This window comes from Oncorhynchus kisutch, linkage group LG15 (assembly GCF_002021735.2).
Source record: "Oncorhynchus kisutch isolate 150728-3 linkage group LG15, Okis_V2, whole genome shotgun sequence".
Classification (NCBI taxonomy): Eukaryota; Metazoa; Chordata; class Actinopteri; order Salmoniformes; family Salmonidae; genus Oncorhynchus; species Oncorhynchus kisutch.
This window is the reverse complement of record NC_034188.2, coordinates 17,884,634-17,899,350: the sequence shown is the minus strand read 5'-3', so window position 1 is coordinate 17,899,350 and position 14,717 is coordinate 17,884,634. Positions and strand designations below refer to the sequence as shown.

At 44.4% G+C, this 14,717-nt stretch overlaps 1 protein-coding gene across 1 annotated transcript; it reads right to left on the bottom strand.

Annotated features, from left to right (window-relative positions):
- Positions 1-1,718: 1,718 nt before the first annotated feature.
- On the bottom strand, positions 1,719-13,541 carry LOC116353571 (uncharacterized). Its single transcript, XM_031789775.1, has 5 exons — positions 13,347-13,541; positions 11,465-11,875; positions 3,273-3,508; positions 2,792-3,017; positions 1,719-2,652 (listed from the first exon to the last, which is right to left on the bottom strand). Exons 2-5 carry the CDS (start codon positions 11,643-11,645, stop codon positions 2,528-2,530), a joined length of 768 nt encoding a protein of 255 aa, XP_031645635.1. The 5' UTR covers positions 11,646-11,875; positions 13,347-13,541; the 3' UTR covers positions 1,719-2,527.
- Positions 13,542-14,717: the final 1,176 nt, after the last annotated feature.

The window sequence follows — 14,717 nt, the reverse complement described above, 5'->3', positions numbered from 1 at the left end:
TCTATTAATCCTCTCTCTCTCTTTATTAGTCCTCTCTCTCTCTTTATTAATCCTCTCTCTCTCTTTATTAATCCTCTCTCTATTAATCCTCTCTCTCTTTATTAATCCTCTCTGTCTTTATTAAACCTCTCTCTCTTTATTAGTCCTCTCTCTCTTTATTAATCCTCTCTCTCTCTTTATTAATCCTCTCTCTCTCTTTATTAAACCTCTCTCTCTTTATTAATCCTCTTTCTCTTTATTAATCCTCTCTCTCTTTATTAATCCTCTCTCTCTCTGTATTAATTCTCTCTCTATTAATCCTCTCTCTCTTTATTAATCCTCTCTCTCTTTATTTATCATCTCTCTCTTTATTAATCCTCTCTCTCTATTAATCCTCTCTCTCTCTTTATTAATCCTCTCTCTCTTTATTATCCTCTCTCTCTCTTTATTAGTCCTCTCTCTCTTTATTAGTCCTCTCTCTCTCTTTATTAATCCTCTCTCTCTCTATTAATCCTCTCTCTTTCTTTATTAATCCTCTCTCTCTCTTTATTAGTCCTCTCTCTATTAATCCTCTCTCTCTTTATTAATCCTCTCTCTCTTTATTAATCCTCTCTCTCTATTAATCCTCTCTCTCTCTTTATTAGTCCTCTCTCTCTCTTTATTAATCCTCTCCCTCTCTTTAGTAATCCTCTGTCTCTCTTTATTAATCCTCTCTCTCTCTTTATTAATCCTCTCTCTCTTTATTAATCCTCTCTCTCTTTATTAATCCTCTCTCTCTTTATTAGTCCTCTCTCTCTTTATTAATCCTCTCTCTCTCTTATTAATCCCCTCTCTCTCTTTATTAATCCTCTCTCTCTCTTTATTAATCCTCTTTCTCTTTATTAATCCTCTCTCTCTTTATTAATCCTCTCTCTCTCTCTGTATTAATCCTCTCTCTATTAATCCTCTCTCTCTTTATTAATCCTCTCTCTCTTTATTTATCATCTCTCTCTTTATTAATCCTCTCTCTCTATTAATCCTCTCTCTCTATTAATCCTCTCTCTCTCTTTATTAGTCCTCTCTCTCTTTATTAGTCCTCTCTCTCTCTTTATTAATCCTCTCTCTCTCTATTAATCCTCTCTCTCTCTTTATTAATCCTCTCTCTCTCTTTATTAGTCCTCTCTCTCTTTATTAATCCTCTCTCTCTCTTTATTAGTCCTCTCTCTATTAATCCTCTCTCTCTTTATTAATCCTCTCTCTCTTTATTAATCCTCTCTCTCTATTAATCCTCTCTCTCTCTTTATTAATCCTCTCTCTCTCTTTATTAATCCTCTCTCTATTAATCCTCTCTCTCTTTATTAATCCTCTCTCTCTTTATTAAACCTCTCTCTCTTTATTAGTCCTCTCTCTTTATTAATCCTCTCTCTCTCTTTATTAATCCCCTCTCTCTCTTTATTAATCCTCTCTCTCTTTATTAATCCTCTCTCTCTTTATTAATCCCCTCTCTCTCTTTATTAATCCCCTCTCTCTCTTTATTAATCCCCTCTCTCTCTTTATTAATCCCCTCTCTCTCTTTATTAATCCTCTCTCTCTCTTTATTAATCCCCTCTCTCTCTTTATTAATCCCCTCTCTCTCTTTATTAATCCCCGCTCTCTCTTTATTATTCCTCTCTCTCTCTTTATTAATCCCCTCTCTCTCTTTATTATTCCTCTCTCTCTCTTTATTAGTCCTCTCTCTCTATCTTAAACACCCTCGCACATTTCTTCCACATTTTTATTCAGCTGAATTAGAAGACAACAGGTCAAAATCATTTGTGTATTGCACAAGCATGTTTCACACACAATATTGAAATAACCTCCTCAAACAAATGTAGTTAGAGCGCAAATATTCCAAACAGAATATGACCAGAAAATCTACGAGGTTAGACCATTAGATAACAACAACTAACAAAGCAAAAGATCAGGCAACTAAAAACATGACAGAATGGTTTGACCTATAGCCCAAACATACCACGCCCCTTATTACAGCTGGGCTTTTTCTTTTTTTACATAATTCATGATAAGAAACGTGAAGCTAAATCTTTTCCTCCACCCCATGTACAAATCAGATACAAACCTCTTGTACATATGTAGAAATAGCTCTTGTGTTAGCCATGTCCAAACCTCTTGTACATACGTAGAAATAGCTCATGTTTTAGCCATGTCCAAACCTCTTGTACATATGTAGAAATAGCTCTTGTGTTAGCCATGTCCAAACCTCTTGTGTATTTAGCTTCAAGGAGAGGTAGAACTGTATGACTACCATGCAGTCTCCAGGAACCTTTAAAGGGAGCCGTTTCACCAGAATACCAGCGCCAAGCATTCCTCCCACTCAGCCGTGCATGTCCACCTTTAACTCGGCTAAGTTTGGAGCTCCTATTTCTCAGCACCGTTCCTCAGGTGAGTGTCTGTCCGTAGGTCACTTGTACCTGGTATTCATATGAGCCCGTCAAGTGGGCAGTACCTCTTCTGTGTGGTTGGTTGACTGGAGGTGACCCTGGTGTTACCTGAGGGAAGGTTTGGCTGCTAGCTACAGGTGAAAGGGTTTGGTGGCCACACAGGGCCTGGCGGTGGGAGAGGACGTGGCAAATGCTCTCCTGAGCTGGGCCACCCGACCACCAAATGCTGGGCTCTCCTCTTCATGACTGACCACCACTAGAGAGATAGAGAGGGAAAGGATTGTAAAAATATATGTTAAGTCAATGAGCTTGAATCGAGTGTAGAGTATGTCATACACACACACTTATGTACACACAAAAAACACTCTCTCTCTCTATCGCTCTTTCTCTCTCACCTCTTCTGCTCTGTGGGCAGGCCTTTTCTCTGGCTGACAGCTGGGGTTGGAGACAGAGGCTGATGTTGTTGCACTGGGGCCTGTAGCAGAGGCCCCAGTCCTTTAGGTCATCTGTGCTGTAGCCTGACACACTGTCGATGCTGTCCTCCCTGGTGTCCTTTGGGTCGACCTCAGCACTGCCTGTGTACTGGTCCTCCTCAGAGTCCTTAGACCCGTCTGAGTCTTCCTGGAAATAGAAGAAGAATGGTGAGCTACATCCTGTATGGTAGAGCTGATATCTTTCTCTTTCCCTCTCTTTCTGTGTCTCATGCAAACGCAAACACACACACACACACACACACACACACACACACACACACACACACACACACACACACACACACACACACACACACACGCACACACACACGCACACACACACACACACACACACACACACACACACACACACACACACACACACACACACACACACACTTACGCTGAGTTGCATCAGTATGGCTGATTTTGAGCTGGTTTGGTGGTTCTCTCTGTCTGTCAGTAGAGACACAGTATGGATATCAACCACTAGGTTGTTAATGTTTGTACTCTGTAGTCTGGTGTTGGTACGAAGGGTCTGGAGGAGTTTGGAGGATCTAAATTCATCCACCTCTCCGATCACGCTCACACTCACATCCCCATCACGACCCAACAGCCAGCACACGCTCTTACTGTGACCTGAGGAGACAAAGAAACACACAGACACATTGAATGCCACACTGTGTAATTATCACAGATAATACAATAGAAGGTAACTTTTCAAACCTATCACTATTTTAGATCCATTGTCAGAGTTCATCATGGAGTCTGGTTGTCGTACTGGTTCCAGCCCAGCAGATGGTGCTGTTGTCTTATCAGTGAACAAACATGTCACTGACGTCTGCAGTAGCCTAGTTTTATCTATTGTCCAGTGTATAGGATCTACACAAACACTGCCTTAGGGTGTTTTCACATATAGTCCTCTTTAAAAGAACCCGATCTCAGTCCTCTTTAAAAGAACCCGATCTCAGTCCTCTTTAAAAGAACCCGATCTCAGTCCTCTTTAAAGTGAACTCTGAGGTCAAAATGTAAAGAAGCAAGAGAACTTAGTTGTCTTTGTATTCACACTGTCCTCTCCTTTGAATGAGGACTCAACTATTTTGCCAGTTCACTGTTCACCTATTTTGTGGTCTGAGTTCTCTTTGCATTCACATTGCTATGTTTAGAAAGGAACCAAGATCTTTTTCCAACATTTACTCAATGCACTCTGGGTATAAGACAAGCCATTCTGCCTGGATATTTTTTTTAAATGCCTTCCTAACCATCTTAAATAAACATGCCCCATTTAAGAAATTTAGAACCAGGAACAGATATAGCCCTTGGTTCTCCCCAGACCTGACTGCCCTTAACCAACACAAAAACATCCTATGGCGTTCTGCATTAGCATCGAACAGCCCCCGTGATATGCAGCTGTTCAGGGAAGCTAGAAATCATTATACACAGGCAGTTAGAAAAGCCAAGGCTAGCTTTTTCAAGCAGAAATTTGCTTCCTGCAACAGTAACTCAAAAAAGTTCTGGGACACTGTAAAGTCCATGGAGAATAAGAACACCTCCTCCCAGCTGCCCACTGCACTGAAGATAGGAAACACTGTCACCACTGATAAATCCACCATAATTGAGAATTTCAATAAGCATTTTTCTACGGCTGGCCATGCTTTCCACCTGGCTACTCCTACCCCGGACAACAGCACTGCACCCCCAACAGCAACTCGCCCAAGCCTTCCCCATTTCTCCTTCTCCCAAATCCATTCAGCTGATGTTCTGAAAGAGCTGCAAAATCTGGACCCCTACAAATCAGCCGGGCTAGACAATCTGGACCCTTTCTTTCTAAAATTATCTGCCGAAATTGTTGCCACCCCTATTACTAGCCTGTTCAACCTCTCTTTCGTGTCGTCTGAGATTCCAAAAGATTGGAAAGCAGCTGCGGTCATCCCCCTCTTCAAAGGGGGGGACACTCTTGACCCAAACTGCTACAGACCTATATCTATCCTACCGTGCCTTTCTAAGGTCTTCGAAAGCCAAGTCAACAAACAGATTACCGACCATTTCGAATCTCACCATACCTTCTCTGCTATGCAATCCGGTTTCAGAGCTGGTCATGGGTGCACCTCAGCCACGCTCAAGGTCCTAAACGATATCTTAACCGCCATCGATAAGAAACATTACTGTGCAGCCGTATTCATTGATCTGGCCAAGGCTTTCGACTCTGTCAATCACCATATCCTCATCGGCAGACTCGACAGCCTTGGTTTCTCAAATGATTGCCTCGCCTGGTTCACCAACTACTTCTCTGATAGAGTTCAGTGTGTCAAATCGGAGGGTCTGCTGTCCGGACCTCTGGCAGTCTCTATGGGGGTGCCACAGGGTTCAATTCTTGGACCGACTCTCTTCTCTGTATACATCAATGAGGTCGCTCTTGCTGCTGGTGAGTCCCTGATCCACCTCTACGCAGACGACACCATTCTGTATACTTCCGGCCCTTCTTTGGACACTGTGTTAACAACCCTCCAGGCAAGCTTCAATGCCATACAACTCTCCTTCCGTGGCCTCCAATTGCTCTTAAATACAAGTAAAACTAAATGCATGCTCTTCAACCGATCGCTACCTGCACCTACCCGCCTGTCCAACATCACTACTCTGGACGGCTCTGACTTAGAATACGTGGACAACTACAAATACTTAGGTGTCTGGTTAGACTGTAAACTCTCCTTCCAGACCCATATCAAACATGTCCAATCCAAAGTTAAATCTAGAATTGGCTTCCTATTTCGCAACAAAGCATCCTTCACTCATGCTGCCAAACATACCCTTGTAAAACTGACCATCCTACCAATCCTCGACTTTGGCGATGTCATTTACAAAATAGCCTCCAATACCCTACTCAACAAATTGGATGCAGTCTATCACAGTGCAATCCGTTTTATCACCAAAGCCCCATATACTACCCACCATTGCGACCTGTACGCTCTCGTTGGCTGGCCCTCGCTTCATACTCGTCGCCAAACCCACTGGCTCCATGTCATCTACAAGACCCTGCTAGGTAAAGTCCCCCCTTATCTCAGCTCGCTGGTCACCATAGCATCTCCCACCTGTAGCACACGCTCCAGCAGGTATATCTCTCTAGTCACCCCCAAAACCAATTCTTTCTTTGGCCGCCTCTCCTTCCAGTTCTCTGCTGCCAATGACTGGAACGAACTACAAAAATCTCTGAAACTGGAAACACTTATCTCCCTCACTAGCTTTAAGCACCAACTGTCAGAGCAGCTCACAGATTACTGCACCTGTACATAGCCCACCTATAATTTAGCCCAAACAACTACCTCTTTCCCAACTGTATTTAATTTTAATTTATTTATTTATTTTGCTCCTTTGCACCCCATTATTTTTTTATTTCTACTTTGCACATTCTTCCATTGCAAAACTACCATTCCAGTATTTTACTTGCTATATTGTATTTACTTTGCCATCATGGCCTTTTTTGCCTTTACCTCCCTTCTCACCTCATTTGCTCACATTGTATATAGACTTGTTTATACTGCATTATTGACTGTATGTTTGTTTTTACTCCATGTGTAACTCTGTGTCGTTTTATCTGTCGAACTGCTTTGCTTTATCTTGGCCAGGTCGCAATTGTAAATGAGAACTTGTTCTCAACTTGCCTACCTGGTTAAATAAAGGTAAAATAAAAAATAAATAAATAAAATTCTGTCTTATCGGAAGCTAATAGATTGCATGTAGTTATTAGACATCATTATTATAATCAAAAGATAATATTAACATGTAAATATTATTGGTACCAAAATAAATAGCCGAAGAATAACTGCAGATTTAATAATGATGTAATTGAAAATTGTACCCCCTTTAAGAGCTAGTATTGATTTTGTACCCTATTGTCTTCTCACACTATTCAAAGCCCAAAATCGAATAATCAGTATGTGAAGCTCTCAGCCTATAGATGACATATTTCAAACAAATAATCTGAACGTCGTGTCGGTACAAAACTCCACACATTTTGGGGAATTTCTGTGCATCCTTGACAATCGCAAATCAATATCCAAAAACAGCACACACTTTTTCAGCGAAACTAGACATTATCATCTTGTCTCTTTTGTGACAAGCGAACCTGGGGAGCTTTGTGTTCACATTGCCCTAAAAAAAGGGAACCGGAACTCGGAATTCAAGTGAACCAAACTCAGACCACCTCTCGAGATGGTCTCAGTTTGGTTTGCTTTGGGGACTCTTAAGGGGTCTGAGTTCCTTTGGAGTGTTCACACTGCACATTAAGCGAACCACAACTGAATTCACAAAAATTGTCTGAAAGGGACCAAGTGTGAAAACCCCCTTACTGACACACTAGACTATGGTCTTCACCTTCCAGTAATCACTCCGATCTGACCTTAGACCTGTGCTAATTGGTGTCATAAGTGGGATTCAACCTGTCTCTAGTTACAACCTCTAGTCTCTAGTTACAGCCAGGTCACCATTACAGTGATATGAACACGATACACATGAACAGGCTACTAGCCTAAATTTGAAAAAAAGACCCATTTCAATTCATTAATTTCAGTTGAGATAATTGAAAATAAGCCTCTGTAATAAGGGAAAGGTGTGGAAGCAAATCACCTTGGAAATATGTGATGGATTTTTTAAGCCTCTACAGGATGGACCACAACCTACAGGATGGACCACAACCTACAGGATGGACCACAACCCAACCTACAGGATGGACCACAACCTACAGGATGGACCACAACCTACAGGATGGACCACAACCTACAGGATGGACCACAACCTACAGGATGGACCACAACCTACAGGATGGACCACAACCTACAGGATGGACCACAACCTGTGTGTCTGCATCCTTCCCTATATGTGTGTGGGCGCCTGCATCCTTCCCTATATGTGTGTGGGCGCCTGCATCCTTCCCTATATGTGTGTGTGCCTGCATCCTTCCCTATATGTGTGTGTGTACCTGCATCCTTCCCTATATGTGTGTGTGTACCTGCATCCTTCCCTATATGTGTGTGGGCGCCTGCATCCTTCCCTATATGTGTGTGTGTGTCTGCATCCTTCCCTATATGTGTGTGGGCGCCTGCATCCTTCCCTATATGTGTGTGTGTGTCTGCATCCTTCCCTATATGTGTGTGTGTGTCTGCATCCTTCCCTATATGTGTGTGTGTACCTGCATCCTTTCCTATATGTGTGTGTGTACCTGCATCCTTCCCTATATGTGTGTGGGCGCCTGCATCCTTCCCTATATGTGTGTGTGTGCCTGCATCCTTCCCTATATGTGTGTGTGTGCCTGCATCCTTCCCTATATGTGTGTGTACCTGCATCCTTCCCTATATGTGTGTGTACCTGCATCCTTCCCTATATGTGTGTGTGCCTGCATCCTTCCCTATATGTGTGTGCGCCTGCATCCTTCCCTATATGTGTGTGTGCGCCTGCATCCTTCCCTATATGTGTGTGTGCGCCTGCATCCTTCCCTATATGTGTGTGTACCTGCATCCTTCCCTATATGTGTGTGTACCTGCATCCTTCCCTATATGTGTGTGTGCCTGCATCCTTCCCTATATGTGTGTGTGCCTGCATCCTTCCCTATATGTGTGTGTGCGCCTGCATCCTTCCCTATATGTGTGTGTGCGCCTGCATCCTTCCCTATATGTGTGTGTGCGCCTGCATCCTTCCCTATATGTGTGTGTGCGCCTGCATCCTTCCCTATATGTGTGTGTGTGCCTGCATCCTTCCCTATATGTGTGTGTGCGCCTGCATCCTTCCCTATATGTGTGTGTGCGCCTGCATCCTTCCCTATATGTGTGTGTGCGCCTGCATCCTTCCCTATATGTGTGTGTACCTGCATCCTTCCCTATATGTGTGTGTGCCTGCATCCTTCCCTATATGTGTGTGTGCCTGCATCCTTCCCTATATGTGTGTGTGCGCCTGCATCCTTCCCTATATGTGTGTGTGCGCCTGCATCCTTCACTATATGTGTGTGTGCGCCTGCATCCTTCCCTATATGTGTGTGGGCGCCTGCATCCTTCCCTATATGTGTTTGTCTGCCTGCATCCTTCCCTATATGTGTGTGTGCGCCTGCATCCTTCCCTATATGTGTGTGTGCGCCTGCATCCTTCCCTATATGTGTGTGTGCGCCTGCATCCTTCCCTATATGTGTGTGTGCGCCTGCATCCTTCCCTATATGTGTGTGGGCGCCTGCATCCTTCCCTATATGTGTGTGGGCGCCTGCATCCTTCCCTATATGTGTGTGGGCGCCTGCATCCTTCCCTATATGTGTGTGGGCGCCTGCATCCTTCCCTATATGTGTGTGTGCGCCTGCATCCTTCCCTATATGTGTGTGGGCGCCTGCATCCTTCCCTATATGTGTGTGGGCGCCTGCATCCTTCCCTATATGTGTGTGTGCGCCTGCATCCTTCCCTATATGTGTGTGTGCGCCTGCATCCTTCCCTATATGTGTGTGCACGCCTGCATCCTTCCCTATATGTGTGGGCGCCTGCATCCTTCCCTATATGTGTGTGCCTACGTATATCTGCTCGTGCATGTGTGACATTTAGTATCTTACATAAGGAGAGTCTTTCTGGGCCATAGGGCCTGTGAGAAGAATGGTGAAGTGTTTGATGCTCAACACTCTGTTCTGCTGGTCAGTTTGACACCAGGTGTTAAGAGATGACCTGGCCTGACCTTCTGCTACTAAGATGACACACACACACACGCACGCACGCGCACACGCACGCACGCACACACACACACACACACACACACACACACACACACACACACACACACACACACACACACACACACACACACACACACACACACACACACACACACACACACACACACACACACACACACTCAGGTGACACAGAGCACAGATTGGAAAGACATAGAGGTAACGAGGTATTCAGGGCTAAAAGCAGCGAGCCTCACCAAACCACAGGGCTTACTCAATTCTATTCACTCCTATTCAATCTGCCGGGCAGGCAGGCATGTGGAATGAATCAATCGCTGCCGCTGTGTTTCTGATTATAGAGCTCTGATAAGAGGGCTGGGTACTACACTATACTGTTCTATTAGTACCAATGGAGATTCTATATTCTATATCCTATCAGATAGAGAAAGGGACAGGGGGAGAGAGGAATAGAATGGGTAAAAGAGAGACAGAGAGGGGGATAGAATGGAAAAGAGAGAGATATGGGTTAGTGAGAGTGGTGGAACTAGGCCTGATCTGAAGGCCTCTCTCTGTAGATAAGAGTGTGGTTTCAGGGTTGTGTTTCTCAGAATAGTGGAGTGGGTGCTCAAGCATGCTCAATTACTCATTGCCTCTTTCTCTCTCCAGGTCTCTTTCTCTCTCCCAGTCTCTCTCTTCCTGTCTCTCTCTCTCCCTGCCTCTTTCTCTCCCTGTCTCTCTCTCCCTGTCTCTCTCTCCCTGCCTCTTTCTATCCCTGCCTCTTTCTCTCCCTGTCTCTTTCTCTCCCAGTCTCTCTCTCCCTGTCTCTCTCTCCCTGCCTCTTTCTCTCCCTGTCTCTTTCTCTCCCTGTCTCTTTCTCTCCCTGTCTCTTTCTCTCCCAGTCTCTCTCTCCCTGTCTCTCTCTCCCTGCCTCTTTCTCTCCCTGTCTTTTTCTCTCCCTGTCTCTTTCTCTCCAAGTCTCTCTCTCCCTGTCTCTCTCTCCCAGTCTCTTTCTCTCCCTGTCTATTTCTCTCACAGTCTCTCTCTCCCTGTCTCTTTCTCTCCATGTCTCTCTCTGTCTCTCTCTCTCCCTGTCTCTTTCTCTCCCTTTCTCTCTCTCTCTCTGCCTCTTTCTATTCCTGTCCTCACTCTTTTCCCCTCATACTTCCGATCTCCCTTTCTCTCCCCCTACCTCCACATCTTTCATTCCCCCCTCCTGTTCCCTCTTTCTCTTTCTATATTTGAAAGGTTTTCCTCTCTCCCTGGCCTACACTTTAGGCCCTTTGGTGTGTTGAATCTGAGGACAGATCATTCTGTGCAGGCAGAGGAGAGGAAGCAGAGAGAGGAGAGGAGGCAGAGAGAGGAGAGGAGGTAGATAGAGGAGAGGAGGCAGAGAGAGGAGAGGAGGCAGAGAGAGGAGAGTAGGTAGAGAGAGGAGAGGAGGTAGAGAGAGGAGAGGAGACAGAGAGAGGAGAGGAGGCAGAGAGAGGAGAGGAGGTAGAGAGAGGAGAGGAGGTAGAGAGAGGAGAGGAGCCAGAGAGAGGAGAGGAGGTAGATAGAGGAGAGGAGACAGAGAGAGGAGAGGAGGCAGAGAGAGGAGAGGAGGCAGAGAGAGGAGAGGAGGCAGAAAGAGGAGAGGAGACAGAGAGAGGAGAGGAGGCAGAGAGAGGAGAGGAATCAGAGGGGGGCAGAGGTGGGTGTGACCACCCAGGGAAAGGAAATCCTAAATGATAAAATAGACACTCCTAACTCCTCTTACCCTTACCCTAACAACAGGGGCGTGTTCTGAAGTATACTCTAGTTTACAGTAAATTACCTGCATTTATTCTGTACTCACTAGCACCGGTGTGTGTGTGTGTGTACGTGTGTGCGTGTGTGCGTGTGCGTGTGTGTGTGTGCTGTACCTTTCTTAGACCTGGCGTGTTCCCTGGATCTCCTCTCTCTCTCGTCCTTCTCCTCCCTCTCTTTCCAGCGTCTGACCTGCTCCTCTCTCATCTTCAGGAACAAGATTCTCTTCTGGTCTTCACTCAGGGCCTCCAGAACCTCTGGGTCCACCCACATCTCCTGTAGGATCTGAGCCAGCATACTGTCTGATCCTAGATTAACCTCCTTCCTCTGGTGCTGTTGGGACTGTCTAAAATGCTGTTTCCGGCCTGGTTCAACAGAGGGCTTTAAATCCCAACGTCTGGTGGATCTGGTACAGTCCAAATTCCAAAATGCTGAAGAGTTCTCTTGCAACTTCTCAGACGTTCCCTCAGTAATATTATATGGCTTCTGCTGGGAGGGTGGATGGTCACTGATTCCTTGCTGGTACTCTAGAGCAGTAGAGAGTATATATATATGATTACATCGTTTGCCTTTCTTCACAGCTTTTCCCTTTTTGGCTGTCCACCAACACAATTGTAGGTTTGTGTGTGTGTTTGTGTGTGTGTGTGTGTGTGTGTGTGTATTTGTGTGTGTGTATGTGAGTAAATGTGTGTCCACTCCCTCTACTACCCCCTCACAGAGAGCTGCCCTACTGCTTTTAAACATTTGAAGGTAAACAGAGACCAGAGAACAACCCAGCTGGGTGACAGAACGGCATTTCATGTCAATAGAGAGAGAGACACACATAAACCTGACATTATTTCCATCCTTTTGATTTAGAAAGGGAGGGAGAAAAAAAGAGAGTATGCTGGCACTGTTTATACTTTTTTAGAGACAGGAAGAGAAAGAGAGGGAAACACAGAAACAGAGAGAGAAAAGGGGTGGAAGAGACTTTGCATCTCTCATGACCAAGACAGAAGAGACAGAGAGATAACCAGCTATCTCTCATGACCAAGACAGAAGAGACAGAGAGATAACCAGCTATCTCTCATGACCAAGACAGAAGAGACAGAGAGATAACCAGCTATCTCTCATGACCAAGACAGAAGAGACAGAGAGATAACCAGCTATCTCTCATGACCAACACAGAAGAGACAGAGAGATAACCAGCTATCTCTCATGACCAACACAGAAGAGACAGAGAGATAACCAGCTATATCTCATGACAAAAACAGAAGAGACAGAGAGATAACCAGATCTATGTATCCCCCCTCCTAAGGCTCATGGTCACCTACCCTCTTACCTTACTTATACTCATATTGTTTTTAAAACATGATCAGCAAGGGAATGAGATAATGATCAATAAGTCTCCTTGTATATGTCTCAACACAGAGGGCCAGACCACCAAACTACCAACAAACACGTATTGTACATTCACACAGTCACAGGACATCAGTGGAGACAGAACAGTTGCAACAACAATTACTATCATATATGGAATACCACTAAATAAAGCACTGCAGGAATCTAATCTTACAGTGATTAAAATATTGTTATAACCTCATTATAACAACATTGATACACAACATAAAGACATGCACTGGTGTAACTAGAGACTAACAGGAACAGATGTCTGTAACACACAGAAACACAAAGCGGGGAGTTTTGAATCTATGCCAGCATGCAAATACATTTAGGGTTTACCATCGTCACTGTTCACATAGAGAGAATGCCAGAGCAGAGGCAAAAGGACAGAATGGAGAGAGAAAGACGATGTGTGTTGCATACTAAGGGAGAAGTATTTATTTTGTTGAGTTTTCAAACAGAGCCTGTTTTACTATAACTGACAGAGAGGGGTTGTGAGAGTGGGATGAACTCAGACAAGAACAAGAAAGTAAGAGAAAGAATAGCGAGCGAGTTATAAGGAGAAGAACGTAGAGAGGAGGAGAAACCCTGAGAAATCAAGCGTACTTTACTTACTGTGACGGCCCAGCCTGAAAAATGAGCAAGCCTGGTCCTGGTGTGAGTTACACTGTGACTGACTGTATCTGGGTGACGTGTGTGTGTGTGTCTGAGTCTGTGTGTGTCTGAGTCTGTGTGAGTGAGTGAGCAGTAGAGTAGTCTGTGTAGCAGAGTCGGTATGCTGGCTATGATGATCCCCTGCCCCTTTGTGTACTGGATATGAGGGGGCTGCAGTGACATCACAACATTCTCTCTCTCTCTCTCTCTCTCTCTCTCTCTCTCTCTCTCTCTCTCTCTCTCTCTCTCTCTCTCTCTCTCTCTCTCTCCTCCCTCTTTTAGTTGTAATATCACAGGAACTCTTATAGGCAGGAGGAAGCATGATAACAGACCATTGACAGGGATTGATAAACATGATTACATAAGTAGTCATCATCAGTGGCTGACCCCACCCATAGTTTAATGACTGATCAGTGTCTAGACAGGTTAATGCCGGTCTATGGTACTGAGAGTCTCTGTTGTACTCTATAGCCGTTATGGTACTGTTAGTGTCTGATTAGGCCTTCGGGTCACGTTGTGTTATCTCTCAGATGTCTGGTTCCTGGTGCCGCCTCATGACTTCCAGTCAATACACGGATAAAGCAAAACATGAACTCAGGAAGAGCAATTACAGTACACAACAATAACTACGTGATGTAAACCTATGTTCGTTTGGGGTAGAGCATGTTGGGTATGAGTCTTGATTGAATTGAAGCAGGAAAAGGAAATATTTAGCTGGTTTGGAGGAATTTCAATCACTTACAATAAATTAATATATCTTATCTCTTTCCCTGTCTTTCCCGCTTACTCTGTATTGCGACAGCAAGCTCAAGGTCCTTTTCCTGTTTCGTTCGAATCAGGCCGGCCAGGTCAAGGTAGTCTCAGGGAAAACACAGACCTGCAGCAGCAGCATGTAGACGTTTTGGGGGAAACACAAAACACATTAGTCATAAACCACCCAGCACAGGTTGATTGTTTTTCCAGGGCAATCAGATAAAGAAATGTAGAAGTGAGTCTTGATGTGTCTAAGGTTGTGATTGTGAACAGGAGAGTATGTTTGTACAGACCTATTGGTTTTCACTTGGCCACTAAGTACCAAGCAGCATTTCAATACCAGGAAATGACTCACACCCTTTCCTGTAACCGTTTGATTCCTTATCATTTAGATACACTAATGATACATTTAGGATTATAAAGAAACCACATTCACATAACAACAAGTAATAGCTGTCTAACTCACCTGGTGTAATGTAGTGAAGTATACTGTAATGCAGTGTAGTGTAGTGTAATGTATTGTGTTGTAGTGTACTGTAGTGTAGTGTAATGTAGTGTGGTGTAGTGTAGTATAATGTA

Excerpts from the sequence above, each read along its gene's own strand:
- LOC116353571 (XM_031789775.1), bottom strand. The coding sequence starts at position 11,645 with ATGCTGGCTCAGATCCTACAGGAGATGTGGGTGGACCCAGAGGTTCTG. Across the intron at positions 3,509-11,464 it reads ACACGCCAGGTCTAAGAAAG|GTCACAGTAAGAGCGTGTGC; the intron begins GTACAGCACACA and ends TTGTCTCCTCAG. Across the intron at positions 2,653-2,791 it reads CTGCCCACAGAGCAGAAGAG|TGGTGGTCAGTCATGAAGAG; the intron begins GTGAGAGAGAAA and ends CTATCTCTCTAG.